Source organism: Equus asinus, chromosome 2 (genome assembly GCF_041296235.1).
Source record: "Equus asinus isolate D_3611 breed Donkey chromosome 2, EquAss-T2T_v2, whole genome shotgun sequence".
In the NCBI taxonomy this organism is placed as follows: Eukaryota; Metazoa; Chordata; class Mammalia; order Perissodactyla; family Equidae; genus Equus; species Equus asinus.
In genome coordinates this window covers 95,153,905-95,180,209 of record NC_091791.1, presented here as the reverse complement: position 1 = coordinate 95,180,209, position 26,305 = coordinate 95,153,905, and the positions used below count along the sequence as shown (strand labels likewise).

The following is a 26,305-nucleotide window of genomic DNA, read 5'->3' as shown; positions in this document are numbered from 1 at the left end:
AGGACACACCCGGCCTATGGTTCTAATCTTAGGGGGCCCCCGCCGGGCGTGCGGTCTGTCAGCGACCAGGATGTCCTCATGCGGCGCGTGCCTGCAAATTGGAGGGCAGTCAGGGGAAAGGAGCGGGGGCGGTTTGGGGGGGTAGAAAGAGTCATAGTCTCGTCTTCAGGGGAGGAAGGGGATAGAGAGCACTTGAAACTGGTGAACCAGGGACTAGTAATACAAGCACGTGGCGCGCAAGAATTTGAGAGAGCTGGTGTAAACCTTCGGGACTCAGCTAGAAGGCGAGCCTCCCCGGGGAGGGTGGAGGGGTGGCCCGGGGTCTCGACTCAGCCGTTTCCTCGGCTCAGCTTTTAGGGTGGCTGATTCTGATTTTGAGGAAGACTGAAACAACGGCAACTCTGGAGTGCGTGGCCTGTGACGAGGCCACGTCCTGTTTCTTGCAGCTCCGTGGTGCTGGCGGGTGTGCGTGGGGTTGATCGTGTTGAGGTGTGTTTCTTCCTGTGGGCTGTGGCGAAAGACTGGAGCGCCATCGTTTTGTGGTTTCTTGTCCCCAGTTCCCTTTTCACGCTTGTGCGTTGTTTACATGTCTTATGGTTGAGCATCTGCTACAGTTTAGTTGAAAAGCGGGGGCAAGGGCGAGGGAGGAGGAAGGGATCTTACAGGATAGTGCAGTCTGAAGGTAGACAAGCCCTGAGGATGGTGACCCTGTGGACAGTAGAGGTCACACATGGGGTCCAGCACCCTCAGCTGGGAGCAGGCTCCCCACCAGCCGTGGCCTCAGTTTCCATTTATAATACACAGGCGGTCATGGGAGTGCTACCCTGGAACTTTTTTTCTTTTGGGAGGGGGAAGATTAGCCCGGAGCTAACTACTGCTAATCCTCCTCTATTTTTTTTTTTTTTGCTGAGGAAGGCTGGCCCTGAGCTGAACATCCATGCCCCATCTTCTTCTACTTCATATGTGAGATGCCTAACACAGCATGGCTTTTGCCAAGCAGTGCCATGTCCGCACCCAGGATCCGAACTGGTGAACCCCGGGCCACCGAGAAGCGTAATGTGTGAACTTAACCACTGCGCCACCAGGCCGGCCCCTACCCTGGAACCTTTTTAGAAAATCACCGATAAGTCCACCCCTCCATGCAACCATTTTCATGCTTTATATTCCATTTTGGTCTTTAACCACATACTTACAGAGTGTTCCGTAATTGCAAACCCTGATATTCGGATTTCACACTTAATCCATGTTCTTCTGCTGCTGCTTTATTTTCTTGAGGCAAATGCTTAGTCGTGAGCTTGTTGGATTAAGGGTTTGACCTTTGTTTTGTTTTGTTCTGAGTGTCTGTGGCTGTACTGCCTACGAAAGGGCAGTGACCGTTCACTGTGCTGCCTGCGACGTGTGCCGTGTGGCCCACCATGGGCTGCCATCAACGGCCCGGCCGTGCTGATTATGTTAAATTAAAAGGTGTAAAATGGCATCTCTGGACTGAAAGTTTCCTTTCCAGTGGCGTGGAGTATTTTTTCATCTGTGAATTGTGTTGTCCTCCCCTTTCAGTATGACGTCCGTATCCGTTGTCCATTTGTCTGAAACTGGAGTCATCTTATGATATGTGAGTCTTTCGAATCGTCGGTGTTTCCCCTTTGTCCTGATCGCGGTAGCTGCAGGTAACTTCTCGTTCGTGTTTTCCTTTTTTACTTCAGTGTTACTTTAATTGTATGGGAATTTTAAGACTTTTTATGTGTCTCGTGTTGATATTTCTGTCCTTTGGATTGTTTTTTCCTGTTTGGCTCCAAGTGAAGGAGATCACGTCGTCCTGACTCTGTCCTCGTGTCTTTAACATTCAGAGCCATTTTGGCTTCTAGAAATTTGGTTCCTCTCAGATCGATTGCTAACCAGCTATCTCAACACCGTTACACAACTAACTCTCCCCTTGTTTTGAGAAGTCGATGTTTTGACAAGCACATGTCTCCTCTTTGCTGTGTAAATGCTCTGTTCTCTTTTAATAAGTTTTGGGGTTGAGACAGTTTGAGGTGTTGCAATTAAATTTTTCTAACTGTTTTCTGTGCATAAGCACAGTGGCTTTTGGTGCTGCCTCTCGGCCGCGGTGGTAGTTAATTAGTGCTCGTGAGAAGCTGGTCTGTCTTCTGTGAGGAAGCCGGGGTGCTGTGTGTGCGTCTTAGGGTGAATGGTCTCGGTGTTGGTTGAATGTGTTAGATGACAGAGCTCGGTTTTAATGTCCTGTGATGTGGCTCCATTTAGCAAGCAAAGCGAGTTGTCGGGGAACACGGTCACTCTGGAGCCATTTTGGCTGAATTTGCGTCAGCTCTGCTCTCTGGTCTCAGCCCCACTGCCTTAATCGCCTTCTTGGGGTTCTCTGGAAACGCGGGGAACTCCTCAGGTTGGCGGCTCGGGCACTCGTCAATGTTTCCCTTCCTTGAGGTTCTGAATGCGGTGGGCTGGACCTCAGCAGCTCAGTGTTGGCCCTGTGCCCCCGGACCAAAGGCCATGGGGCTGTGGGAGGATGTGGCTAGGCTGGGGCCCGGCCTTCCCGTCTCCTCCTCCACTTTCCTCGGGGCTGAGCCTCTGGAGACTGGAATCGCCTGGTGACGCTGAAGCTCGGGACCTGCTTCTCCGCCGACGGGCCGCAGCAGAGCGCAGCCCACGGGCAAGGGCAGCCTTTCTGCCACCCCTTAGGTGACGACGGCCAGGCAGGGAGGCTCGAGGTCCCTAGCCTCGCTGGCCAGTGAGAGCCCCATCTTCCCGTGGGGGCAGGACGAGTGGGTGAGGAGGACTGAGAGGTGCGCCTTCACCCTTCCCTCTCCTGTGGTGGGACGGGGAAGAAGCGTCACTGGGCCCCCGCCCGGGCCTCACGGGTTATCCTGGCCCCCACACGTGGGGTGATGCTGTGCGCGTGCTCGGGGCTGTGTGGCAGACGTGTGAGGGTGGGCGTCTGAGCGCGGCCCCCGTGCCGTGGGGGGTCAGCATGGCTTCCTGGCCGTTCCCCGGTGTGGATCCGGCTGGCGTCGCCCCGAGTATTGACATTTCCGGGAGTGAGGGCTCGGGTCACGTCCTGCTTATTGAGACCGGCAGGCGTGGGTTTGGACCTTGACGTCTGTGAGAGCAGAGTTGCTCCCGAGGGGTCGTGGGTCTCCGTGGGGTGAGGCCCGGGGAGCCCGGGGTGGATGGGGGAGGCAGTGCTGAGGCAGCTGGGTGCCCCTCGGAGGACACACTCGGCGCCCCTTCTCCTGCCGTCGGCTCTGCGTTCTCCATGCTTATGCGGCCGGCGCGTGAGCACAGCCTGCACCGCCGTCCTTTCCTGCCTCCTCCCTCACGTGGCCCTCCATGGTCCAGGCCCATTGCTGCGTTTGGTGCCCTCCTCCCCTGCTGCTGGGCGCGGGTGGCGGTGGGTGGAAGGAGCGGGGATGTGGAGCCGCCTTCCGGTTCAGACCCTGGGCCCTGTTGTTTCTGTCCTGACCTTGGGCGAGGCGCGTGACCTCCCTGCACCTAGCGTGGAGAGGTCCACACCCAGAGGAGGGGGCAGAGATGGTGTCTGGGAGGGTCCAGGCAGGCGCGCTGGTGTTCAGGAGGTGCTTGAGCAGCTCCCTTCCTAGGGCAGTTCTCGTCCTGCTGTCTGGGAAGCCGGCTTAGCCAGACGTGAGCCCGCCTGCAGCCGGCGTGGGGAGGAACCTGTGCCGGGGCCGTGCGGGGACACAGCGGCAACCCGGAACCGGCATCTGGCGAGCCTTGCCTGTGCCCTCCCCTCGGCACCAGTGGGGCGGGTGCCTGGCGAGCGGCGGTCTCACCCCACTCTTCCCCGCAGGTGCCGCGTCTCGGAAGATGCACTATTACCGATACTCCAGCGCCGAGGTCAGCTGCTGGTACAAGTACCTGCTCTTCAGTTACAACATCGTCTTCTGGGTGAGTGGGCCAGTGGCCGCGTCCCCTGCCGCGTCCGTCCTTTAGTCAGCTTCGACTCTCCCGGCCTTGCTTTGCCGGCCCCCTGGGAGGCTCGGGATGGGGAGGCGGTCAAGGTCAAGGTCGAGCCCAGTCCCCACGGAGCGGCAACAGTGAACTGTAAAACAGACTGTGGAGTGTGGTGACAGGAGGCCAAGGTGATTGACACCCAGAGGAGGGGCTGGCCTCGACCCGGGGGTCCCTGAGGCATGTCTGTCTCCCTCCGTCCACTCCCTGGGACGCCCCAGAGGGACGTGGGCCTCTGACCGTGGCCAGGCCCTGCCCCAGGCCCGGGAGGTAAGAGTGGATAAGGCAGTAGGCCTGGCCCTTGTGCCACTGGCGTTTAACCAAAAGCGGCATCAGCCTCCTGAGCAACAGAGGAGGGGAGAGGAGCTCCTCCACTCAGGAAGGGTGGTAGGAAGGGTGTTCCGAGGAGGGGACCTGTGGGCTGAGGCCCGAGTGCTGGTGAAGAGGCAGCCATGTGGGGGTCTGGGGAACGAAGCTCCAGGCAGGGAGAGCAGCGTTTGCAAAGGCCCTGAGGCAGGAATGAGTTCGTCATGTGCGAGGGATGGAAAGAAGGGCCTGTGGCTGGAGCTGAGCGAGCTTGTGGGAGAGGGCACGCAGGTGAGGGCAGAGGATGACAGGGCCCAGTCGTGCACGGTGCAGTAAGTAGTTGGAACCATTTTCCGCTTTTTCTCCCTCTCGGTAGGCTGTGAGTTGGATGGTATGAGCTGACTTTGCAAGGGCCCGTGCTCTGAGACGGGGTTTGGGGGTTTGAATGGCCTCTTAGGCAGCATGTGGAGATGGCACCTCTTGTGTCAGGGACCATCCTGGAGATGAAGGTCTTGGCCACTCTCAGGGGAGAGGAGGGTGAGGATGGGATTGCCACTGGCTTTGACAAGGCGGTGAGTGCTGGTGGCCTTGACCAGAGCTGCTGTGCGCTCTGGGTGGTGGATGCCCACCTGGAGCTGGCAGAGGGGCCTGTGGACATGAGACACTGGAGACCGGAGGCTCCCGACTGTTCTTTCAAGGACTCTTTCCTTAAAGAGGAGCAGAAGGGTTGGGGCTGGCTGGAGGTGGCTCACGGGTTAGAGGGCAGACCGTACTGTGTGTGTGGCCAGTGGGTCTGGTCTGGGAGAGGCGGACGTTGACTGCAGGGGAGGGAGGACCTGGCCATGCGCAGAGGCACCTGGTGGAAGCAGGGTTCCCAGTGGCTGTGGGGACGGGGCAGGAGCAGGACGGGGTGAGCGGCCTGGTGCTGCGCTTGTGTCCCCTGCGAACTTGGGCGTTTCATCTGTGGGCTGGAAGTCTCGAGAATGAGGCAGGCGTCGCACCAGACATCTCAGCCTTGGTCATACAGTGTCGTCATCTGATGATTTGTCTCAGTTTTGAGGGTTTTCTGTCCCGGAGGAATAGGGTGGGATGCAGTGGCTTGACTGCTGTCGCCAGCTGCCTCCTCGCTGCCTGGCGGTGGGAATGCTGACGCTGGGTGCTGTTCCCGTGGGTTCTCCTAGTGGGAGGCCCGAGGCTGCCCCATCCTTGCTGCGGGTGGCTTCCCAGACCTCGCTGCCCCCTGCCTGGAGGGGAGCCCTCTGACCCCCCAGCAGGTGTGCGCTGGAGGCCACCTGGCACAGGCGGGCAGTTCGACACTGGACCCTCACACGCCCAGCTCTCGTCCATCCCCCCGGCCATGCTTGTGCCTCGACTTATGACTCATCCTGATGTTTGCAGCTGGAGTGGGCCCTCCACCACTGCGGACGGGCCTGGTGAGCTCCGTTTCCTCAGAGCGTTCCAGAACAGGGCCTTTGCTCCCGGGAAGCTTTCCTCACTTGCCCAGTGGTACGTGGGCAGCACTGACATCAGGCAGCGGGTTCGTGAATCCAGGATCCTAGCCTGTCGGTTCCGAGGCTGCAGGCTGCGGTGCTCCCGGAGTTTTGCAGGACCAGTGACGTGTGTGGCTGAGAGGTGACCGTCATCCACGTGTGCACTGGGGCAGAGCCGGCCGGGACAGAGGGCAGTCAGGAGCACGAGGCGGGAGGGTGCTCGGCTGGGAAGGCGAGGGGGAGGCCACGCCTTGCCGGGGGCACCCGGCCCCCCGCTGGGTCCTGGGCGTCATCGCTGTCTTAGTCTGTGCAGGAGCTGGGAGTGTGGTGAGGCCTGGGAACTGGGGTACAGCGGGTCACCCGGTGCTGTCTGGACTCGTCTGAGCTGAGGCCTCGCTGTGTTCCTGTCTCATTGCTCTCACCTGCTGGCTGCCTGCCCCACGGGGCTGCTGGAAGAGTGTGAAACTACAGGCCGGACCTTACCTCCTCAGAGAAGTTTTCCTTTTTAGGTGGAGAAAGTAGGGAAACAATAATACAGTGAACCGCTGTGCTCCCGTCACCTGGTTGCAGCTGTCGTCAACTCACAGCCAATTCTGTTTAATTTGTGTTCCCCCCTTGGGTTGTTTCCAGGCGGAGCACAGACAGGTTGTTTTGCACGGCGTTTTGTGTCTGTTTTGTTTCCATGAACTTGCAGAGTTCAGGGGGCAGGGCCGTGGCCGCGACGTGGGCCTGGCTCAGCGGGCGCGTGTGACTGTGCAGGTGGCGGCCTGCGGGTCCTGGGCCAGTTCTGGGCGCTGGAGCAAGTACGAGGCCCTATTTAGCAGTTTCCCCGTTCAGAGTGACTTTTACAGTAAACACCTGTAGCCGTCTTAGCAGGTTTTTTAAGCTCGCTCTCCCCAACTTCCGGGCTGCGATTTTTCCAGGGGACCGTTAATACTCGCTTGGGTGAGGAATGTGGATGCTAGTAACATCCGTGTCTGTTCTCACCAAGCGAGCAGGAGTCCTGGGCTCCTGTCACAGGGATGTCAGGGAAACACTGCTTCCAGCCCACAGCGTTGGAGGACACTAGCATTCTTACCTTTTTTTTTTTTTAATTATATTAATAATCTTTCTTTGGTTGTGTCAGGCCTGTTTCTAGTGCAAAGTCGCACTTTGACACAGGGAAATGCAAATCAAAACCACAACAAGATACCATTTCACACCTTTAGGATGGCTGTTATTAAAAACCAGAAAATAAGAAATGTGGGTGAGGATGTGGGGAACTTGGAGCCCTTGTGCCCTGTTGGTGGGAATGTAAAATGATGCAGCTGCTGTGGAAAACAGTGTGGAGGTTCCTCAAAAAGTAAAAAATAGAATCACGTGTGATCAGCAGTTCCACTTGTGGGCCTGCACTCCGCAGAATGAGCTGGAGGTGGAAGAGATGCGAGCCCAGCCGTGTTCATGGCAGCGCCACTCACAACCCAGAGGTAGAGACAGCCCAGGTGTGATGGATGGATGGACAACGGATGATCGCGATGTGGCACGCACGCCCCATGGCTAGTGCTCATGATTCAGCCTTAAGAAGGAAGGAGCTTCTGACACCTGCTACAACGTGTGTGAACCTTGGAGACATTAGGCGAAATAAACCAGTCACAGAGGACCAGGATGCTATGATTCCACTTACACGAGGTCCCTTGAGAAGTCAAATCCTTGAGACAGACAGTAGACTGCAGGTGCCAGGGGCTGGGGGCGTGGGGTGAAGTTGCTTCATGGGGACGGAGTGTCGGTTCTCGAGATGAAGAGCATCCTGTGGATGCTGGTGACAGTTGTCCGGCACTGTGCCCGTGCCTGCTGCCACTGAGCTGCACTCAAAAATGGCTGCGACGGTCAATTTTATGTTATTAGCACAGTCGGGATTTACCCTTTGGCTTCCAGAGGAAGGGAGCTGGAGGGGGTGTGCGGGAGGGGCGCCCTTGCTTGTTCTCACTGCCCCCCCAACCCCGGTCCCACACGGCATCTGAGCTCCCCTGGTGTGCTGAGTGAACCCGCTCAGACGAGGTCTGCAGCTCCAGCCTTCTTCCCGCACAAGCGCCCGGTTCATCTGCAGGCAGAGGGAGCCGTGGCCTGGATCTGATTCCCAGGGGGGTGAACAGTAAGGAGCTACAGCCCCTCAGAGCATGGCAGGCAGCCCGTGCTCGCAGGAGGAGAGCCCCGCCTCGGCCGTCTCAGGGCTCGGGCACGTCCGAGCCTCGGCTCCCCTGCTTGTAAGGGGCGGAATGAGGGTCCCGGCCTAACGCGCGGCCTGTTTCTGGGAGAGAGGCGAGCATGGACGTCTGCGCTGTGCCAGCCTGCCTCGAGGCCCTTCCTCAGCCACAGACGCCTCCCAGGCAGGGGGTGAACGTATGACTTATGCTCCAAATCGGGAACTTTTAAGAGAGAAGGAGAGGTTATTAGGAATTTTGCCAGAACAACAGGTATACCCCAGGTCTGTCCCAGGCAAACCAGGACGGGAGGCCATTCGACCCAAGATGGCAAAGCAAGTCCCGTGTGGAGATGTGGAGAGGCCTGCTTGGTCCCTGCGCCTGTGCATAGCAGGCTCCCCTGGCCGGGTCGTCTTCTCTTCCTTTGGCCTTTATTGAGTTCCTCCTCTGACAGGGGACTCCCCACCTCCCACAGGGGCCCGTTGTCGCTGGATCACTCTGATAGAGAATTGCCCTTATTTGACCTGCGCTCTGTCCTCGGACCCCAGGGCCTGACTGCCAGGGCCAAATGCAAATGCCTTTTCTGCTTCTACTGTTTGTAATTCATGCAGACAAAGGCAAAAGTCGAGTGTTACGTATACACACACACTGTGTGTGGTGTGTTTTCACTTTTCCTGCTGAGAACAAGCGGTCCCTTTGCCTCTTGAGGTTTTATTTAATGAACTTCTTGAACTGCGTGGCAATTGTAGAGGCCTCCGCAAGGCATCTCACGGGGCCGCGTGCCCCTGTCTGCGTCACACACACAGCTCCATGTCATCATGTTCTATTCCAGCCTCACCTGGTGTCGAACAGTCCAGGTTGCTTCATAGTCTCCCGACTGTAGTCTTGGAAATCCTCACGTTGGGCATTCAGGTTGTTTCCAGTTTCTTGCCATCCTAGATAAGGACGCAGTGATCAGCTTTGTGTGACACGCATTCTTCCCTTTGGGGGAGGGGCGAAGTTCCCCAGGAAAAGAGAACATGCGTTTATTGGAAATGCCTCTCATGCTGTGATTTCAGGAGAAGGTTTGCCGGGCTGGGTTCCCGGGAGTGAGGACAGACGGGTCAGAAGGTGTGCGCGTTGTTTGACCAGCCTGGCGTTATCTATATAGTCGTGACTGCTTCTTCGGAAGGGCTGTCCCAGCTCACAGGCAGCGACTGCCCTGTCTTTGGCACGTGGAGTGCGTGTGTGTTTCCACAGGCAGACCCGCTGAGGCAGTCGGAGGGTCCACAGGGCTGGGAGTCGCTGGACTGGATCCCTGCGGGGCCTCGCTCTGATCCCACTGGCTCGGCCCTCCTGGGCCCTGGACCACCGGCAGGGATTTCCGAGGAAGGGCTGTTCCCGGCGCCTGTGATTGTCCCTGGCATGTATGCTGACTCACACTTGCTCACGGGGGTGCCGAGTCCAGGGGACGGCTGCTGTGTGGGTCTCCATCCTTTGCTGGTACAGAGCCAGCAGGGCCCGGTCTGCTGGAGCCACCTGGCTTCTGCATGGAGTGCCCCAGCTCCCTCTCATTTGTGCCTTTTATTTTCAGAAGTACTTTTTAAAAGTTACCTCTGCTGAAGTGTGATTGAGGATAGCGTTTGTCCATTCCAGTGTGCAGCGCAGTGAGCTGGCGGCGGTGTCCCCCGTCACCCCAGCAACTCGGATCTGCCGCCTGCCACTGTATAAGTGCACGGCTCTGGCATCAGTACCTTCACTTTGTTGTGCAGCCGTCTCGCCTCCCATATCCAGTCTATTTCATTGATTTCTGCTCTTGTTTTTATTATTTCCTCCCTTCTACTTACTTGTGGATTATTTTGCTCTTTTTCTAGTTTCTTAAGAAGGTGGAAGATCAGAGCATTGATTTCAGATATTTGATATTATACATTTTCTGCGTCCCACACATTTTGATGTGTTTCATTTGGCTAAAATGTCTCATACATGCATACTCTGTCTGCAGTGTGTCTTTTCCTTCCTGCTGTGGCTTCCTTTAAGAGTTCTCTTTATTACTGGATTTCCGCAATTTTATTACAACATATGCTGCTGTGGTTTTCTTTGTTTATTCTGTTTGGGGTTCATTGGGTTTTTGGATTTGTGGGTTTGTAGTTTTCATCAACTTCGGGACATTTTGACCATTATTTATTCAAATATACACCCTCGCCCACTTTTTTTCTCAGTCTCCTTGTCCCGCATGTCCCTGAGGCCTTATTTAGTTCCTCCCCCATCCTTTAGTTTCGACAGTTTCTATTGCTTTGTCTTCACGTTCAGTCGTTTTTTTCTGCTCTGGTGTCTCTGGATGTTAAACACGTCCAGCGAATTCTTCATTTCTAATGTTGTATTTTCTATTTCTAATAGTTCCATTTGGATGTTTTTTATATTTTCTGTTCTCTCCTCATCATGTTTATACTTTCCTTTAGATCCCTGAGCATGCTTACAGCATCTGTTGTAAAGTCTTTGCTAGTTCCATCTTCTCTGTCGTTCCTGAGTCTTTTCTGGTCACTGAAGTTTTCCTTGTTTGGGTCACATTTTCCTTCCTTCCTTCCTTGCCAATCCCACCTGAGTATCCTCGCTGTCCTGGTCCACTCGGGCTGCCGGAACACAGTCCCGTAGGCTGGCTGACCTGCAGAAGTTCATTTCTCTCAGTCTGGAGGCCAGGGGTCCGAGAGCAGGGGGCCAGCTCGGTCTGGTTGTGGGGCGGCCCCTCTCTGGCTTGACGGCTGCCTTTTTGCTGTGTCCTCACAAGGCAGACAGAGAGGGAGGGAGCAAGCGAGCTCTGGTCGGTCTCCCTCTTACGAGGGTGCTGATCGTGGGGGCCCCACCTCATGACCGCATCTGACCCTAATCACCTCCCAAAGGCCCCCCTCCAGATTCCATCACTCCCAGAAACCAGTGGGAGTTAAAGCTTCAACATAGGACTTTTGGGGGATGTTCAACCCCTAACACTTCCCTGTCAGTATTAAGTCTTTGGAGCCTGACGTCTTCTGTTCACTGTCATGTGAAACTCATTCATGCTGCCGTGTGTGGTCACAGCTCGTTCATTCTCTCTGTCGTGGGGAAGTATCACGTGGGTTGTTTACAGGTCATGCTGTTATGACCTGTTCAGGTAACACAGAAACACGCCAGGGTGGGAGACCTGGACCCAGGATGTCCCGGCTCAGGTGACTGGCCGCAGGCAGTCCTGTCCTTCGTCTCCGGGTCCAGGTGGCTTTAGTGTGGCAGTTTTGCAGGACTCGGCCGACTCTGGCCTGCCAGCCCGACTGGGCACTCTGCCTGTTCTGTGCATGCGACGTTATCGGAGCATAGCCCCGCCCTTCGTGTCTGTGTTACCTGTGGCTGCTGTCCGCTGTAACGGCAGAGTCGAGCAGTGGCAGCAGATCGTCCAGCAGGCGAGGCTGGAACATTTACTGTCTGGCCCTTTGGAGAGACGTCGACCACGGCTGAGTGTCTTGGTTTTCTGCTGACGGTTTGTCACTGAGCCATGCCGGCCTGGCAGGGGCTGGGCTGGGGGGGTTCCTTCTCCCAGTTGCCTGGGGAGCTGCCCCTCCGCCTTCCTTCCTCTCACAGGCCTTGACATGGCAGTACCTGGGCGGGGCTGGCGAGGGTGTGCTCTGTTGTTGGGGACACAGCTCTCTGGGGAGTCCTCCTCCTTCCTCCCCAGCCTGCGGGGCCTGCGTGGGTTCACTGGCTGTGCTGGGAACGGTGCACGTGCTCCTGGTTCTCAGAGCCGCCCTTCCGGCGGGAGGAAAGGCTGGCGTGTGACCGCCGTGTGACCCCCCCCTACCATGCCGGTTCCCCTGTGGTGAGGAAGCTGGGCCCCAGCCGCCCTCTGGCTCCAGGCCTTCCACACCCTCAGGGAAGAGGCTGACTCAGGCCGTTTACCGTGGGGCTGTCTGAGGGGCCCGCCCTGCTCCGTCAGGGTGCCTGGTGGCCACCGCCTTGAGGGGCCAGGCCTCCCAGTCCCACAGGGACCCCGGGACTCCCCAGGGCCCACGGGGCTCTCAAGCCGGGTGGGGTGTCGGGTCTCTGCTGTCTGGCTTCCTCTGGCTAGTGATTGGGTTGTTGCCGTTGCAGGTGGCCATGGCATCTCTGCTGTTCCCTGAGCTCAGCAGGCTGGAGTCGGGGCTCCTGTTCTGGGGGTGCCAGGACTGTGGGGTCTCCGCCTGGCGTGATGTGTGACGGCAGAGCTGAGGCAGTAGAGGTGCCTGGGCCCCTGGAGATCTTGGTCTCCCACTGCTCTTGCAGATTGCAGTCTTGCAGATTGGCAAACTGAGGTCCAAGTGAGGGGTGGCGTGTTCAGACCACAGGGTCAGCTGGGGACAGAGTGAGGCTCTATTCCAGCCTCCTTCACTCCCTACCCTGTTTTCTTCCCATCATCCTTTCCTATCTTTTTGGTTGTTGTTGAGGAAGAGTGGCCCTGAGCTAACATCTGTGCCCATCTTCCTCTATTTTGTGTGGGACGCCTGCTGCAGCATGGCTTGATGAGCAGTGCTAGGTCTGAGCCCAGGATCTGATCCTGTGAAGCCCGGGCCACTGAAGCGGAGCTTGCGAACTTAACCACTAGGCCACGGAGCCAGCCCCATCCTTTCCTATCTTACTTTACAAACCTGCAGGAGGCTCCATTTCCCAAGCTCGGCTTCACTCTCGTCTCCAGAGGCCTCTGGAAAGGAGGGCCTCGTCTGAGGACAGAGGCTGGTGCAGGGGGCTCGTGCGGGGTGGGCGCAGAGTGGGTCCCCAGCCCCTGCCAGCCTCCCTCGCAGGTGGGGCTCACATGGCGTGCTCTGTGCCCTGGCACACCGGGGCCCTGTAGTGTTGTTGCCTTCGGTCCTTACCACCCTCCTGGGACCCAGAAAGGCTCATCCACGTTTTGCAGAGGAAAACGTCAGCTGGAGAAGTTCCTGGTCTCGCACCAAGTCCATTTGCCCCGCAGGGCTGGGATGGGAACTTGAGCGGCCGCCTGTGCTGGCGCCCAGCGTGCTCTGGGCGGCCTCGAGTACCAGTGGCTCACTCTTGCTTTTGCTTCTGGTTTTCCCGGAGGCGTCCGCAGGTGGCCCAGGGCAAGGGGCTCTGTGCATGTTGGCCGGGGAACTTGCAGGAACCGGGACCAGAGGGGAAGGGCTGCACATGGTGCATTGCTGTCTGTGGTTTGCCCCGAGCTTGCTGAGGAAGGTCCTCAAAATTGCCTAAGTCCTTTACACACACAGAGACGAGGTCTTGCCAGGGGCCAGGGCCACTGACTCGTGGTGATGAGGGCTGCTTTTGACCAGGTTGGTGTTGAAACTGTCCTGCAGTTCAGCAGGGCCTCACTGGGTGTCTGCACTTCCGCTGTGATGTGAGCCTGCCTCGTGAAGTGCCACAGGCTTGCTCCTGTGGTAAGGGACTCCTTGTGGCTTCCAGGACATGGCAGGGCTGGACCCGCCCAGAGCTCCCTGAGAAGATCTTACCCCTTCCTTCGTAGGGGCCGTCACCTAAGGTGGAAAGTCAGCCATCTTTGCAGTGACCCCAAAGAGGCCCTGCTCCCTTGGCCACCCACCCTGGTTGGGACACAGCGTGACCTGAGCTCACCACCTGCCGATGGGGTCACTGGCTTCAGAGTTACCCAGCCCAGCGCCCCTTCACGGACTCTCCCAGCACTGGCCCGTGACTGCTGCGTGGTGGGGATGCAGGCTGCCACTCGCTGCTCCTGGCGTCGATGGCTGCCCTGTGAGTGGTCAGGAGGCCCAGAGACATGAGGTTTGGTTCCTACCTCTGCCACCAGTCAGCTGTGTGACTCTGAACAGATCACCAAATCCTCCCACATCTGCGCTTTCTCACTGAAAAATGGGGTAACGGTTCCAGCGTGAGGGGTGTAGAAGGGGTTCCTTGGGGGTAGTCAGTGTTTAGTGTCCAGCACCGGGGGGGAGGGTGGTGCTGCTTGCCAGGGTGGCCACCGTGGTATCTGTCCTGACGGTCTAAGGCTGGCCTCCTTTGGGCTCGGCAGGAGTTGGGCCCCGTTCTTTGGGAGGGAATTTAATTAGATTGTAGAAGAGAGAGAAGGCTGCTGTGAGGCTGGAGGGCGCCCAGCTGAGCTGTCGCTCCCACGTGGCTGGCAGCCGGGGAGACCGCCCAGTCTGCCTCGCCGAGTTCCAGGGATGGGCTCCGCCAGCGAGCGTTTGTGCCACCGAGCGTCTGTGCCCATTCACGGGGCTGCTGTGTGAGTTCCCAGACAGGTCGCTTCCCTATCTAGTCCTTCCTCAGTCTCCTCGTCTCTGAGACTTCTGTTGGTCCCCAGAGTTCCCGCCCGGGGCCAGTGCTGGTGGAACCCGTGACCTGACATGTGACGCCCCCAGTTCCTGTCTTTCTGGTGCAAGTTAACTTGAGTTCTTCCTTTGAAACAATGGAGGAAACCTGAGCCCGTCTTCTCAGAGCTGGTCCTTGTGTCGGAGGAGAGCTGTGCTGTGGGGCTGGGGCCGGCTTCTCAAGCTGGCCGTGATTCTCACCGTCCATGTCCCACCGTGGGGTCGGGGGGTGGATTGTCACGGGAAGCAATTCCAGGGCCTGGAATGCTCGCTGGGGACCCTGGATGGGGGCTGGGGTGGACAGCCTCGTGACCCTGTCCTGCCGTGATCCGAGCGCCCTCGTGGGGCCTGACCGCCGGGCTGGGCTGGGCTTTGGATTGGGCTCCACCTTGGGGAGTACCCGGAGGGGAGCTGGATGACCACTGGCCAGGGCTACCCCGGTCCTGGCGCCTGGTGATGCGCTCACTTGCGCCTGCTCTGTGCCTGCTGTGGCCAAGCCCTTCTGCAAGTTTTTGGGATACAACCCAAACAAAAGAGAAGCAGGCTGCCCTCAGCCCGAGTGGGGGAGACTTGACAGACAGACAGCCAGCCCTGTGGGGAAGGAGGTCAGGAGCGGTGGACGGGAGGGAGCTGTCCACCTAGGACAGGAAAGCGAGGCTCTGAGCAGGGGAAGTTTGAAGAGCTGAAGGAAGGGCTGGAGGAAGACAGGAAGAGGTGTGGAGGAAGGGCCTTCTAGGCCAGGGGGCAGGGGCAGGGCTCCAAGGGAGAAGAGTTCAGTGAGGTCAGGACTGGGTTACAATGCCTGGGTGGGGTGGCCTGGGGGCGGGAGGTGGGATGTGGGCCTGCCTCCGGAGTGGGCCATGGCGAGTAGTTTATCCTGGTGTAAAAGGAGGTCACTGGAGAATTTTGAGAAGGGGAGTTACCTGGTCTGTATTTTTAAAGGATTGTTCTAGTTGCTTGGGGACCTGTGGGAGAGCGCGAGGAGGCCCTGCAGGAGGAGGGTGGGTGGGAACAGAGTGGGAAGAAAGGGGCCCAGATGCACCATGTATGATGAAGGTGGAACCCAGTGTGGGATTGGAGGGAGAGGCGCCAAGCTGAGGTCAGGCTTTCTTCCTTAAATGAGTGGATGGACGGTGGTGCATCTCAGGAGGCGGGGAAGAGTTAGGGGGCTGCCCGTGGGGGCTGGGGAGACCAGGGCTCTGTCTGGGGCGTTATGATGTAAGTGTGGCTCCGCATTCGCGACAGGCCAGGCAGATGCCAGGGGCTTTGATGCGGGAGGGTTGTGAGTCAGCAGTGCGGCTGCGTCTAGGCCATGTGAGTTGCAGGTCAGCCCCAAGGCTGGGGCCCAGGGCCAGGACCGAGCTGGAAGGCGCCCGGCCTTCAGAGGGCCTGGAAGAGGAGGAGGAACCAACCCAAGAGACCAGAGACGGGGAAGGAGCGACAGGGGTGGCGGAAGACGCCGAGTGCGCTGTGGCCGCAGAGCCAGTGCTGGTGGGGGCCTAGTGCCGGTGGTGTGGGTGAGGGCAGGTGAGCGCCCAGCTTTGTAGGAGGACCCCAGTCAGCCGCGGGCACCGAGGAGTGGTGGGGCTGCCGGCAGGACTGGTCCCCTCGGGCCTGTTCCTGCGCACTGAGACGCCTGGGGAGGGCAAGGAGGCCGTCCCGCACCCCGTCCAGAAAACAGACCTTCATCAGCGGGTCACTCCATGGGAGGAGGAGGATGGGAGTCCCAGTGGTGGGGTGGAGAGGCCCTGTCACCTCCCTGGAGCGCAGACCCCAGGTCCCGGCGCGGGCTCGGTGCTGTCTCCAGGGCTGGACTTGGGGTGCACCCAGCCAGTATCTGCTGAGTCACTTCGGGAGTGAGGAACCAGTGACCCAACAGAGCCTGGCGGCAGGCCCTCCTCCCCTGCTGGGGTCTAGCCACCCTGCGGCCGCGCTTGCTCCCGCAGGTGCAGGGAGGGGACCCGCACACAGGCGCGTGCCCGCCCGGGGAAGACTGGGTGCTGCGCCATCTGTCAGCATAGTGGGCGCATGCGCCTTTCCTGAAAGTGGTCTGTGATCCAGAGGTCGAGATCCCCGGGGCTGCTTTAAAGGCCTTTCTGTCTCCTGCAGCCGCTGGGGAGGAGTGAGTGAGCAGGAAGCTCAGGGGGCTGCGGAGTCCTGAAGCCTGAGGATAGAGACCCCAGGCCGGCGTTTATCCTGGGGGTCCGATGAGCTTTTATCCTGGGGGTGCAATGAGTGGCCCTAAATGCTGGCCCAGCACAGCGTATTCTCAGAGGCTCCTTGTGGTGGTGACATGCAAGAGAAGCGAGGCAGCCCCAGGGGCTCTTGTGGGCAGCGGTCGGGGGTGGGGTGGGGTGGGGTGGGATGCCGCCTTTCCTGGGTGCTCATTGCTTAGTGCAGGCCCACCTTAATTCTGTAACTAATGCTCAAGTGTTTGTGTGCCCCATGTGGAGTCGGTGTCTCGGGGAGGGGCCTGGGCCAGGCTGGCAGGTGGCCTGGGCAGCTGCTGTCTGTGCGCAGTGTGTCTCGGGGCTGGAGGTCTGGGGCGGCCGCAGGGCGGTGCCCGGTGGTGCGGAGCCTGCGAGGGTGCCTGGGGTGGGGGTCACAAGGGGCGCAGCCATCCGTAGCAGAGAGTGCCCTGGAGCGAGTGGAGGGGCTTGTGGGATGGGGAAGAGACAGGGCGTGGCCGCATGTCTGACCCAGGGGTCTCTCCCGGATGGTCTGCTGCCCCTGCTCTCTGGATGGGGCTGTCTGGGTTTGGAGGAGCATGTCTGAGCCGTCAGGGAAGGGGGTGCGGGTTGTCTGAAGAACTTCAGCGTCCCCTTGTCCTTGGGCAGAGAGTCCCCGTCACCTGCAGGGGCCAAGGGCTGCCTTGCCCCCCTCCGCCTGTCATGGACGCTAGCAGGAGCATTGCGGTGAGCAGCGAGGACCCCTGTGAGAAGCGCGTTTTGACTTCCGAGCTAACTGTCTCTCTCTCTCCCCGCCGCCCCTGCCCAGCTGGCCGGAGTCGTCTTCCTCGGAGTTGGACTATGGGCATGGAGCGAAAAGGTAGGTGTAACCGTCGCCAGGACCCTGTGCATTGGCCGCCAAAACCAGACCCCTTCCTCCAGACTCCCCCCGACGAGTGTCTCTTGTGCAAGGTAGTGGTTTGTCATCATTAAATCTTTGCAGAGCAGCTCCTGGAAACAGTCACTGAAGGGACAGTGAAAACCCCTGGTCCTCGACTGGCTCTGCTCCCTGTGGGGGGCCTGTCCCAGAGGGCGGCTGGTCTCTGAGCCCAAGGGTGTGCAGAGCCCTTTCTTCTGTCCCCAGAAGCCCCAGGTCACCTGGGGGCTGGCCCGCAGCTGTGTCCAGGGCAGGCCCGGGCCGCGTCCTGACCCATCTGTGCCTCTGGGAGCCTGCAGGCCCCTGGACACATCGTGTTTATCCCTGAGGTTCTCCTCCTCGCCCACAGAAAGAGCCCCTGAGGCAGGGAGTGGACACCTGTGGGACGGGCAGATCCTCACACACCTGTGAACCGCCCCCACCCTGTCCGGGAGAGTTGGGGAAGGGAGAGTGGGCTCTGACTGTCTGCTAGGACAAGGGGCGGTGGTAACCTGGGGAGGGGACTAGAGCATGTGGGCAGGTGGAGCCATGGTGGGCCGTCCAGGAGGTGGTGAGGGCTGGCAGGGCTAGGGGAGGAGCAGGTGGAGCTGGGGTGGGTGGTGGGGGTGGGACGTGAGAGCTGGGGGGGTGTTGGGGGAGGCGCTGGTGGAACGTGGTGGGCAGTGTGTGGGGGGGTGGTGAGGGCTGGGGGGCATAGGGGGAGGAGCTGCTGGAGCGTGGTGGGCCGTGGGGGGGGGGGTGGTGTGGTGAGGGCTGGGGGCATGGGGGGAGGAGCAGGGGGTGGTGAGGGCTGGGGGGCGTGGGGGGGGAGGAGCAAGTGGAGTGGGCTGGCTGAACCAGGACCCTCGGTCCTTCAGGAGACCTCCCTTCACTGCCTGGAGGAGGAGGGGCGCCCAGGTCCACGGGCTCTCTTTCTGGGGCCCTAGGACTGCGGGCCATGTCCCCGTGCCGTGGTGGCTCACAGCGCCACCGTGTGGCTTCGCCGGCAGGGCCTGAGTGGAGGCCCGCTATCATGGTCCCAGGTCCCAGCTCGCTCTCCTTACTTCCGTGCGTCCTGTACAGCTGCCCTGTCGCTTGTGGTTGCCACTAGCCACAAGTAACTATATTTAAACTAGTTAAAATGAAATACAAGTTAGCCTCGTTTCTTCAGTCCTGCGGCCACGTTTCAGGTGCTTGGTCGCACGCACGGCCAGCGGCCACGCTATGGGCAGTGCAGTCTGTGCGCAGCGTCGCCTGCATCTGCCGCGGCGGCCTGTTCTCCACCAGAGCGTCCGTCTCAGGAGAGTGGGGTTCACTGCGAGCTGCGGGCCAAGTTGGGGCACTAATAATGGCTGTGGCTCCAAAGGGCCTTGACCACAGGCTCCTCAGGCCCCCCTCCACCCCAGGCCTGGCATAGGCATCCTGCGAGCTCCCAGGGAAGCACGGGGTCTGCCCGGGGGACGCATGGCCTGGATGGAGACGGGACCGCGGCACGTGAGGGCCCTGGGCGGGGTGGTCGAGGATCTCCTGGGCAGAGGGGCCTGTAGGGGGCAGGTGGGCAGGGGCCGCACTGGCCTGGCTTCTAATGAGACGTCTGAGCCTGCGAAGGCGGCTCCCTACCCTCAGTTCCGTTCCACACACAGCCCCGCCCCCCGGGCACTCTGGCTCCCTTCACGGCTGATCCTGCCCTCCTTGCTCTGCCCCTTTCAGGGGGTGCTCTCCGACCTCACCAAAGTGACGCGGATGCATGGAATCGATCCGGTGGTGCTGGTCCTGATGGTGGGCGTGGTGATGTTCACGCTGGGCTTCGCAGGCTGCGTGGGGGCGCTGCGGGAGAACATCTGCCTGCTCAAGTTTGTGAGTGGCCGCGCCGTGGGGGCGGGGAGGGGGCGGAGGCGGGCCCTGCTGGGCGGGCTCTCACCAGATCTGGTGGGCGGCGCCACTCTTACCAGCCCCCCACTCCCCAGTAGTGGGGGTGCGGTCTTCTGTATCCCGCTGCCCACCGAGTGGTACAGCTACAGGGAGCAGGCCAGCCACGCCAGCTCCTCTTCCCGGGAGGAGTGGGCCTCTGACCTTCCCTCAGGTTGAGAACAGCTTGTCTGTTCTGCCCCTCACCTTTGCCCTACGGGCTGAGATGAAAAGATGTGCCAGTGATGGTGGGACATCGTTTCCCTCCTGGGCGTGTCAATCTGCTGGGTGTGTGTTGCAGAATCCTTGATTTCCTGGCAGAACTCGGGTTACTAAGAGTTTGGGTTTATATTTAGATACAAATTCCTTTTGAAATGCGTTCAGTTAAAATTAGATGGCACCTGGTGGGGAAAACACATAATCATGTTTTACAATATATTATTTGTTGGATTTATTAGATCAAGCTTTCTCTTTCCTGGGCTTAACTTAAAAAGCAAAAAACGTGTTTTTTTTCCTAATTTTTTCCTCTTAAAAATGCTATGTTTAGCGTCATCTGTGTGAGTGGAGATTGCATTTTGGAGGGCCTCGTATGTGTGTGCATACGTGTGTGTATGTGTGGTTGCGTTGTGTTTCCGTGAGTGTGCACGTACGTGTGTGCGTGAGCGCGTTTGCGCGCATGCATGTGTGTGCACGTGTTTGCATGTATGCCTTTGTGTTTGCGTGTGTATTTGTGCATGTGTGTACATGTCTGTGCATCTGTGTACGTGTGTGCATGCTTGTGTCTGTACATGTGCGTCTGTTGATGTGTGTGCACTTCTCTCTGTCTTGTCTTGAAAGGCCCTGTGTGTGCCAGGTGTGGTACAGCCACTCCTGTGCTGCACGGCCGTGGTAGAGGCTGTGTGGATGTGTTCTGCGGGCAGAGTCGGCTGGGCGGAGGCGGTACCGCTGTGGCTGGGGGCCCTGCAGGAGGCTCCTGCTGTCGAGGCTGGGCAGCGTGCTCTGGAGAGGTGGTCGTGTGGTGGGCTGTCACGTCCTCACAGGCGGGGTGGGTGTGGAGACGCTGGCAGCTCATGGCTGTAGCCAGCTGGTCGGGAGCTCAGCCGTCCCGTGTGCGTTGTGCGCCCTGGGCAAGCTCCATGGACCGAGCGGCCTCGTTCCCCATCCCTGAAGCGCGGGTGACGAGAGATGCCTAGCAATTCGGATGGTGGCGGTGGGGAGAGTGGTCAGAAGGGGTGTCTGCGGCACAGGCCCTGCCCTGACGGCGCTGATGGCCTGGCGGGTGGGATGGCCATCCCTCCCGTGGGGTTTTCCTCCTTGTCGGGGGGCTGCCTCATAGGGCACAGTCGGCACTTGGCCCGGAGCTTGCTGTGCTTCGCTCCTGCCCACAAGCCAGGGCGGGGCGAACACCCCGCTTTGCAGACAGGCGGAGTTGCTGGAGGGACCAGCTCGCGCTCCCCGCGTCCCCCGGGCCTCGGTGCGGAGCGCCGCGAAGACGGGTCTCCGGGTCCGCTGAGCACGGCCGCCGGGCTGCAGGTGGCTGACCGCGCCCTCACCCTGCAGTTCTGCGGCGCCATCGTGCTCATCTTCTTCCTGGAGCTGGCCGTGGCCGTGCTGGCCTTCCTGTTCCAGGACTGGGTGCGGGACCGCTTCCGCGAGTTCTTCGAGAGCAACATCAGGTCCTACCGCGACGACATCGACCTGCAGAACCTCATCGACTCCCTGCAGAAGGCCGTAAGCGCGGCGGGGCTCTCGCGGTGTGGGGGCTCGGGGGGGGCTCGGCGGGTCTCGTGGGGAGGTCGGTGGGACTCGTGGGTGGCGGGGCTCTCCCGGTGTGGGGGCATGGCGGGACCCATGGGGGGCTCGGGCGGGCGCATGGGGTGCAGGGCCCGTGGCGGGTGGGGCTGGGCCCGTCGGGGGCGGGGCGGTGGCGGGCTCGGTGCGGCTGGGGCTGGGGCTGGGGCTGGGCCTGGGGGGGGGGGGGCGCTTGCCGGGCCAGGGTAGGGGCCTGGCCAGCTTGGCTTTTGCTTTGCCTGCCTGCACTTGCTCCCGTGCCCACCCTGCTTGGATTGGGCGGCAGGCGCGGCCTCCCTGGCTACCCTCCCCCAGGGTCGGTCCCCTCCTCCCCTGCCTGGGGGCCCGGGCGCCACGGGCACCAGGGCACCGCCACCTCCCTTGGCGCGTGACCTGCCGTCTGAGGCTTTTCCCGCCCCTCCCTCCCCGGGGCCTCTTCCCCTTCCTGTCTGAGGAGGCCTACCCGCCTGGGGGGTGCTTCCGCCGGTGGAGAGGAATGTCACCTTCTGGGAACACGTCCTGGGCTTTGTGTAACCAGTCCCAGGTCGGGGCCTTTGCTCCATCTGGTGTCCATCCCCCTCATGGGTGGCTGTACCTGGAGGCTGGGGCCAGTGTCCCTACCCTGGGAGGACCCCGTGCCCCCAGGCCAACTGTGCTCTGCCAGAAAACCCAGCTCCCTCAGAACTGAGCACAGCGCGGTTCGCAAGTGTTGAAAATAACTGCAGTCTGCCCTCCTTATTAATCAAGACTCCTCTTGCCCTTATTCTGGGTGTCATGGGATCCAGCAGAACCCATTTCTGTGACCAGAGATCCTTTCTGTGTTGTTAAGGGTGGCCTGTATTAGCCTGTGACAGTCACCATCCAGCCGCTTTCTGGAGCCCTGCTGGCCACCTCTGCCTGCATTCGGTTCTGCTCTGTCCACTCAGAGCCTGGGCTTGCTGGTATCCAGCATGCTGGCTGGTTCCTCTCCCCAGCCTTGAAGACGCTGTCCTTTTCTCCATTGCCTGCCTTCTTTTTTAAAAATAGTAAATTCTCAGTAAATCACGGTGCTTCCTGTGGCGAGATGTTAGGGAACCGAAGAGCTCCTGGAACCCCGGGGTGCAGTGGGTCGACAGGTTCAGCTTAGAAGTGAAGCCACCGAAAGTCCTGGGTGTGTGTTGTGACATGGCATGGCCATCAGTTGCAGGGGCAGATGCAGCTACGAGTCTGCCCTCCGGTCGGGACGCCATTACCGGCAGAGCGCTGCTGTCGGTGGGGCTGGTCTTACGGGTGTTCAGAAAGATGGGTGTTTTCTTTGAGCTGCACCAGCTGTGGGGGTGTGGAGGGCTAGAGACCCTGGTTGGGGCAGAGCGTCGATGGTGTTACCATCTGCCCAGGCCCAGTTCCTTCCTGGGAATGACAGGCAATAGCTGGTTTATGTAAAGAGACAGAAGGGGTCACCAGGCCCGCTGGAAGGGGATTGGGGAGGAGGACGCGCTGCCCACAGGAGGGTCCCCTGGGGTGGCGGAGGGTGCATCTCGGTGCAGAGGGGCCTGCAGGGCAGGCCAGAGGGGAGAGCCCAGTGTCAGGAGGGATGGAGCCGGTGCTGGTGTCCTGTGCGGAGCCTGTGATGCGTGTGGCCCGGGAGGTGGTGTGGCTGCAGCCTCCTTGTAGGGGCTGCCTGGGTCGTGTCACTCAGCCTCTCCATGCATGTGGGAGGTCAGGGGGTGGTCCACGTTGGCGTACTTGCCCCGGGACCGACCCCTGGGTGAGCCCAGCCCTGTCGGAGACCCTGACGTTCTGGCGTCTGGTTGCAGAACCAGTGCTGTGGGGCGTACGGCCCTGAAGACTGGGACCTTAACGTCTACTTCAACTGCAGCGGTGCTAGCTACAGCCGCGAGAAGTGCGGGGTGCCCTTCTCCTGCTGCGTGCCTGACCCTGCGGTGAGTCAGCCTGTGCCTGGGCCGAGCACCCCTCCTGGGGCCAAGCGGTCCCTGACTCAGGGTCTTGGGCCTGGATTAAGGCTGGATGAATGCCCTGCTCACCTCCCCCCACCGCCCCAGGGCTCCTGAGCTCTGAGCTCCTAGATGTGTAAATTCCAGGAATGCCTTTGTGTGGCCCACCCTGGCCCTGTGTTCTGGGTGAGGCAGGAGAGAAACAGTCTCCTGCTCCCTCTGGGCGCCGGGACAGGGTGCTGCCAACCGGCCCGGGCCTGCCCTCTCCTTCCCCCCTTTCTGGAGGAAACGCCCGTCCTCCAGCTCGCCCTCCAGCCCGCGGGGGCAGCGGGACAGCAGCATGCATTACCATCGGGGGAGAGAGAATTCCCCTGTTCTTTCTTCACCTGTTTTCATGCCCTGGTCCTTTGGTTCCAGACCCTGAGCCCCTGCGATGACCCTTGAGGGAGCACTGAGCGTTTGCCTGGACTGAGCCTGAACAGAGCAGAGCCCATCCCAGGGCACAGTGCTGTCCCGAAGGCCTGGCTCTGGGCCCTGGGGCGTCGTCTCTGTCCCGTGGGCGAGTCCCCACCCAGAGTGGCTTGCGTTCTGGGAGGTTGTATGGCCCATGTCTGAGGTCTCCACTTGACTGTGAGATGTTTAACAAGTGTGACTTTTACCTCCTGGCCCCAGGGCTGGCAAACTGTGACCCCCAGGCCGAATGTGGCCTGCTCTCTGCCCCTGTGCGACCTGTGAGCCCAGAATGGTTTCAGCCATTTTTAAATGGTTGAAAATAAATCAGAAAGGTAATATTTTGTGACACGTGAAAATTACATGAAATGCACATTTCAGTGCCCGTAAGGAAAGTGTCATGGAAATATAGCCGTGCCCGTTTGTTTACGTGCTGCTGATGGCTGCTTTCACACTACAGCAACACAGCAGAGTAGTTGCTGCATAGACGGGTCTGAAATATTTACTGTCCAGCCCTTCACATGAAAGGTTTGCCAGCCCCCGTCCCAGCAGGAGAAGTCCGCTGGCAGCGTGACTGTAGGACGTGAGCCAGGATGGAATCTGCACCGGCGTTTGGTTGTGAGGTTGCTAGAGCTTTCTACCGTCATCTTCTTGAGATCAAAAATGGCTGATTTTTCTTGCTTCTCTTACAGCAAAAAGTCGTGAACACGCAGTGTGGATACGACGTCAGGACTCAGGTGAGTCCGGCGTCAGGAGTTCTCCGGGTGTGTTCCCTGTGGTCCAGCTTCCTGATTTAGCCCGGGTGCCAACTGGAGTGGGAAACCAGGATGCGGCCCAGAGGTGCCGTCTGAGCGGAGCACATGTGCTCCCTTCCTTGTTGGTGGCAGCAGGACTCGGGGACAGCAAGGGCCGTGATTTCCAGCCCCATGGACTGTAGCCACAAACCTAGCCATTGCTGCATTAGTGGAAAGAGGTCGGACGAGAGTTCTGGGCGACAGACTCTGAGATCCGGGTGTCTGTGACGTAGGATCCTGGATGCAGCTGTGCAAGCGTGGGGCTTGCTCCAGCCGCCGTCCGGGGCAGCGTGACAGCAGGAGGGCGTGGGGTCTCAGGGCAGGAGCAGGCCCCGTCCTCCAGGACTTTCCACAGGCCGCAGGGATGTGCACCTGGATGAGCAGAGTCCGCCCTGGTCCTCGCTCTGGTACCTGTGGTGATGAGTGACTGCTGTTCTGAAGTGGGGGGTGTCTCGGGGAATCACTGGACGCCCTTCTTGTTGGCCGTGCCACGCGGGACATGTCCCTCCAGTGTGGGAAACCTGCCGCCGCCCTGCAGTGGCCTCCGTTTCACAGGGAGGGGCCCATGTCCACCTCAGCTGCTGTCTCCACTTAGGAATCTCGCTGCCCCTGGATCGGTTTCTGGGGCTGCCGTCGAAGTACCCAGAGTGGCTTAAGCGGCAGAAGTCATGTCCTCAGCATTCTGGAGGTTAGGGGTCCAGACCCAGTGTCTGCAGGGCTGGTTTCTCCTGAGGCCTCCCTCCTGGGCCCATGGACAGAGCCTCCTGCCTGTGTCCTCACATGGTCTTCCGTGTCTGCATCCTACAAGGACACAGGCCTGTTGGATGGGGGCCTGTATGACCTCAGGTTAACTTGTTCACCTCTGTATTGGCACTGTCTCCAACCATAGTCACGTCCTGAGGCCCTGGGGTTAGGACTTGGACGTGTGAGTTTGGGGGACGCAGTCCAGCCCGACACCACTCCAGAGAGCTCCTGTCCCATCTGCATTGGGCTGGGCAGTGAGGCCCGGGCTGGCTGCTGTGCAGGTGGTGGGCATGTATGCCTTGGGAGATCCCGCGCTCAGGAGCCGCCATCAGGAGGCAGGATGGGAGGGAGCCAGGTGGCACATCTCCGGCTCCTGGTGCCAGCCTCCCCAGGCTGGGGACAGTCTGAGCAGCCACTGTCCGTCCGTCCTTCTGGCCAGCTCCCCAGATGACATTGAGCCCCCTTCTGGCTTCTACCCCTAAAGGCCCCTCTTCCTCTCCAAGCCCCACCCCCTTTCTCCAGGGGTGGGCTGTGAGGAACGGGGACTGAGCTGACCTTTAGGTCTGTGGGGGGCCAGCCCAGTGGCCTGAGTTCAGTGTGCTCAGCTTTGGGGACCCGGGTTCCCTTCCCGTTCCTGGCGCAGACCTACACCACTCATCTACTAGCGGTGGTGCTGTGGCAGCGGCTCACATACAGAAAGAGGAAGATTGGCACAGATGTTTGCTCAGGGCCAATCTTCCTCAGCAAAAAAAAAAGAAAAAAAAGAAAAAAAGAAAAAAATGAAAAAAAAGAAAAGCCTGTGGACACCCTGACAGAGGCAGGTCCAGGTTGCAGCAGGGAGCCTGGCTCAGGGAGGTTGTAAGGTGCACCCTGCCCAGGGAGGGACCGGGCCTGAGACCTGCCTCCTGGGTCCTCGTTCCTGCGGGCTCTGCACTGCCCTGTGGGAGCCCGTGGGAACTGGGTGGGCATAGCCTGTGGCCATGTCTCAGGCCCTGGTGGTGTTCCCTGCAGCTGAAGGGCAAGTGGGAGGAGTCCATCTTCACGAAAGGCTGCATCCCGGCGCTGGAGGGCTGGCTCCCACGGAACATTTACATCGTGGCCGGCGTCTTCATCGCCATCTCCCTGCTGCAGGTCTGTCCGCCCTCGGTGGCTCACTCTCCCGTCTGGGTTGGACCCGGTTCCTCACATGAAAGACATTGGTGGCCGAGGGGGCAGCAAGGCCTCGGGTGGACGGGCTGGCTTCGGCCAGGAGAAGGATTCGGGGCAGGAGGTCAGGAATTCAGCGAGGCAGGGACGTGGGCGGTTCCCCTGCGTGCCCTGCTCTGGGTTGGGGATGCTGTGTTGTGT

The 26,305-nt window shown here is 59.8% G+C and overlaps 1 protein-coding gene across 12 annotated transcripts in view; it reads left to right on the top strand.

Moving 5' to 3' along the window:
- Positions 1 to 26,305, top strand: part of TSPAN14 (tetraspanin 14) — a 54,838-nt gene that overhangs the window by 20,738 nt on the left and 7,795 nt on the right. For 11 of the 12 annotated variants that reach the window (XR_011496788.1, XM_070493976.1, XM_044760169.2 and 8 more), the window contains 7 exons: positions 3,821 to 3,918; positions 17,251 to 17,301; positions 19,048 to 19,194; positions 20,806 to 20,976; positions 22,833 to 22,958; positions 24,113 to 24,157; positions 25,970 to 26,089. Coding sequence is in view for 11 of the 12 variants with exons in the window: in XM_044760162.2 (XP_044616097.1) it covers positions 3,821 to 3,918; positions 17,251 to 17,301; positions 19,048 to 19,194; positions 20,806 to 20,976; positions 22,833 to 22,958; positions 24,113 to 24,157; positions 25,970 to 26,089 (758 nt within the window). In the remaining variant the exon portion in view is untranslated. Of the gene's footprint in view, positions 1 to 2,526; positions 2,799 to 3,820; positions 3,919 to 17,250; positions 17,302 to 19,047; positions 19,195 to 20,805; positions 20,977 to 22,832; positions 22,959 to 24,112; positions 24,158 to 25,969; positions 26,090 to 26,305 lie in introns of those variants that run through there. The other variant, XM_070493970.1, reaches the window with a different exon arrangement.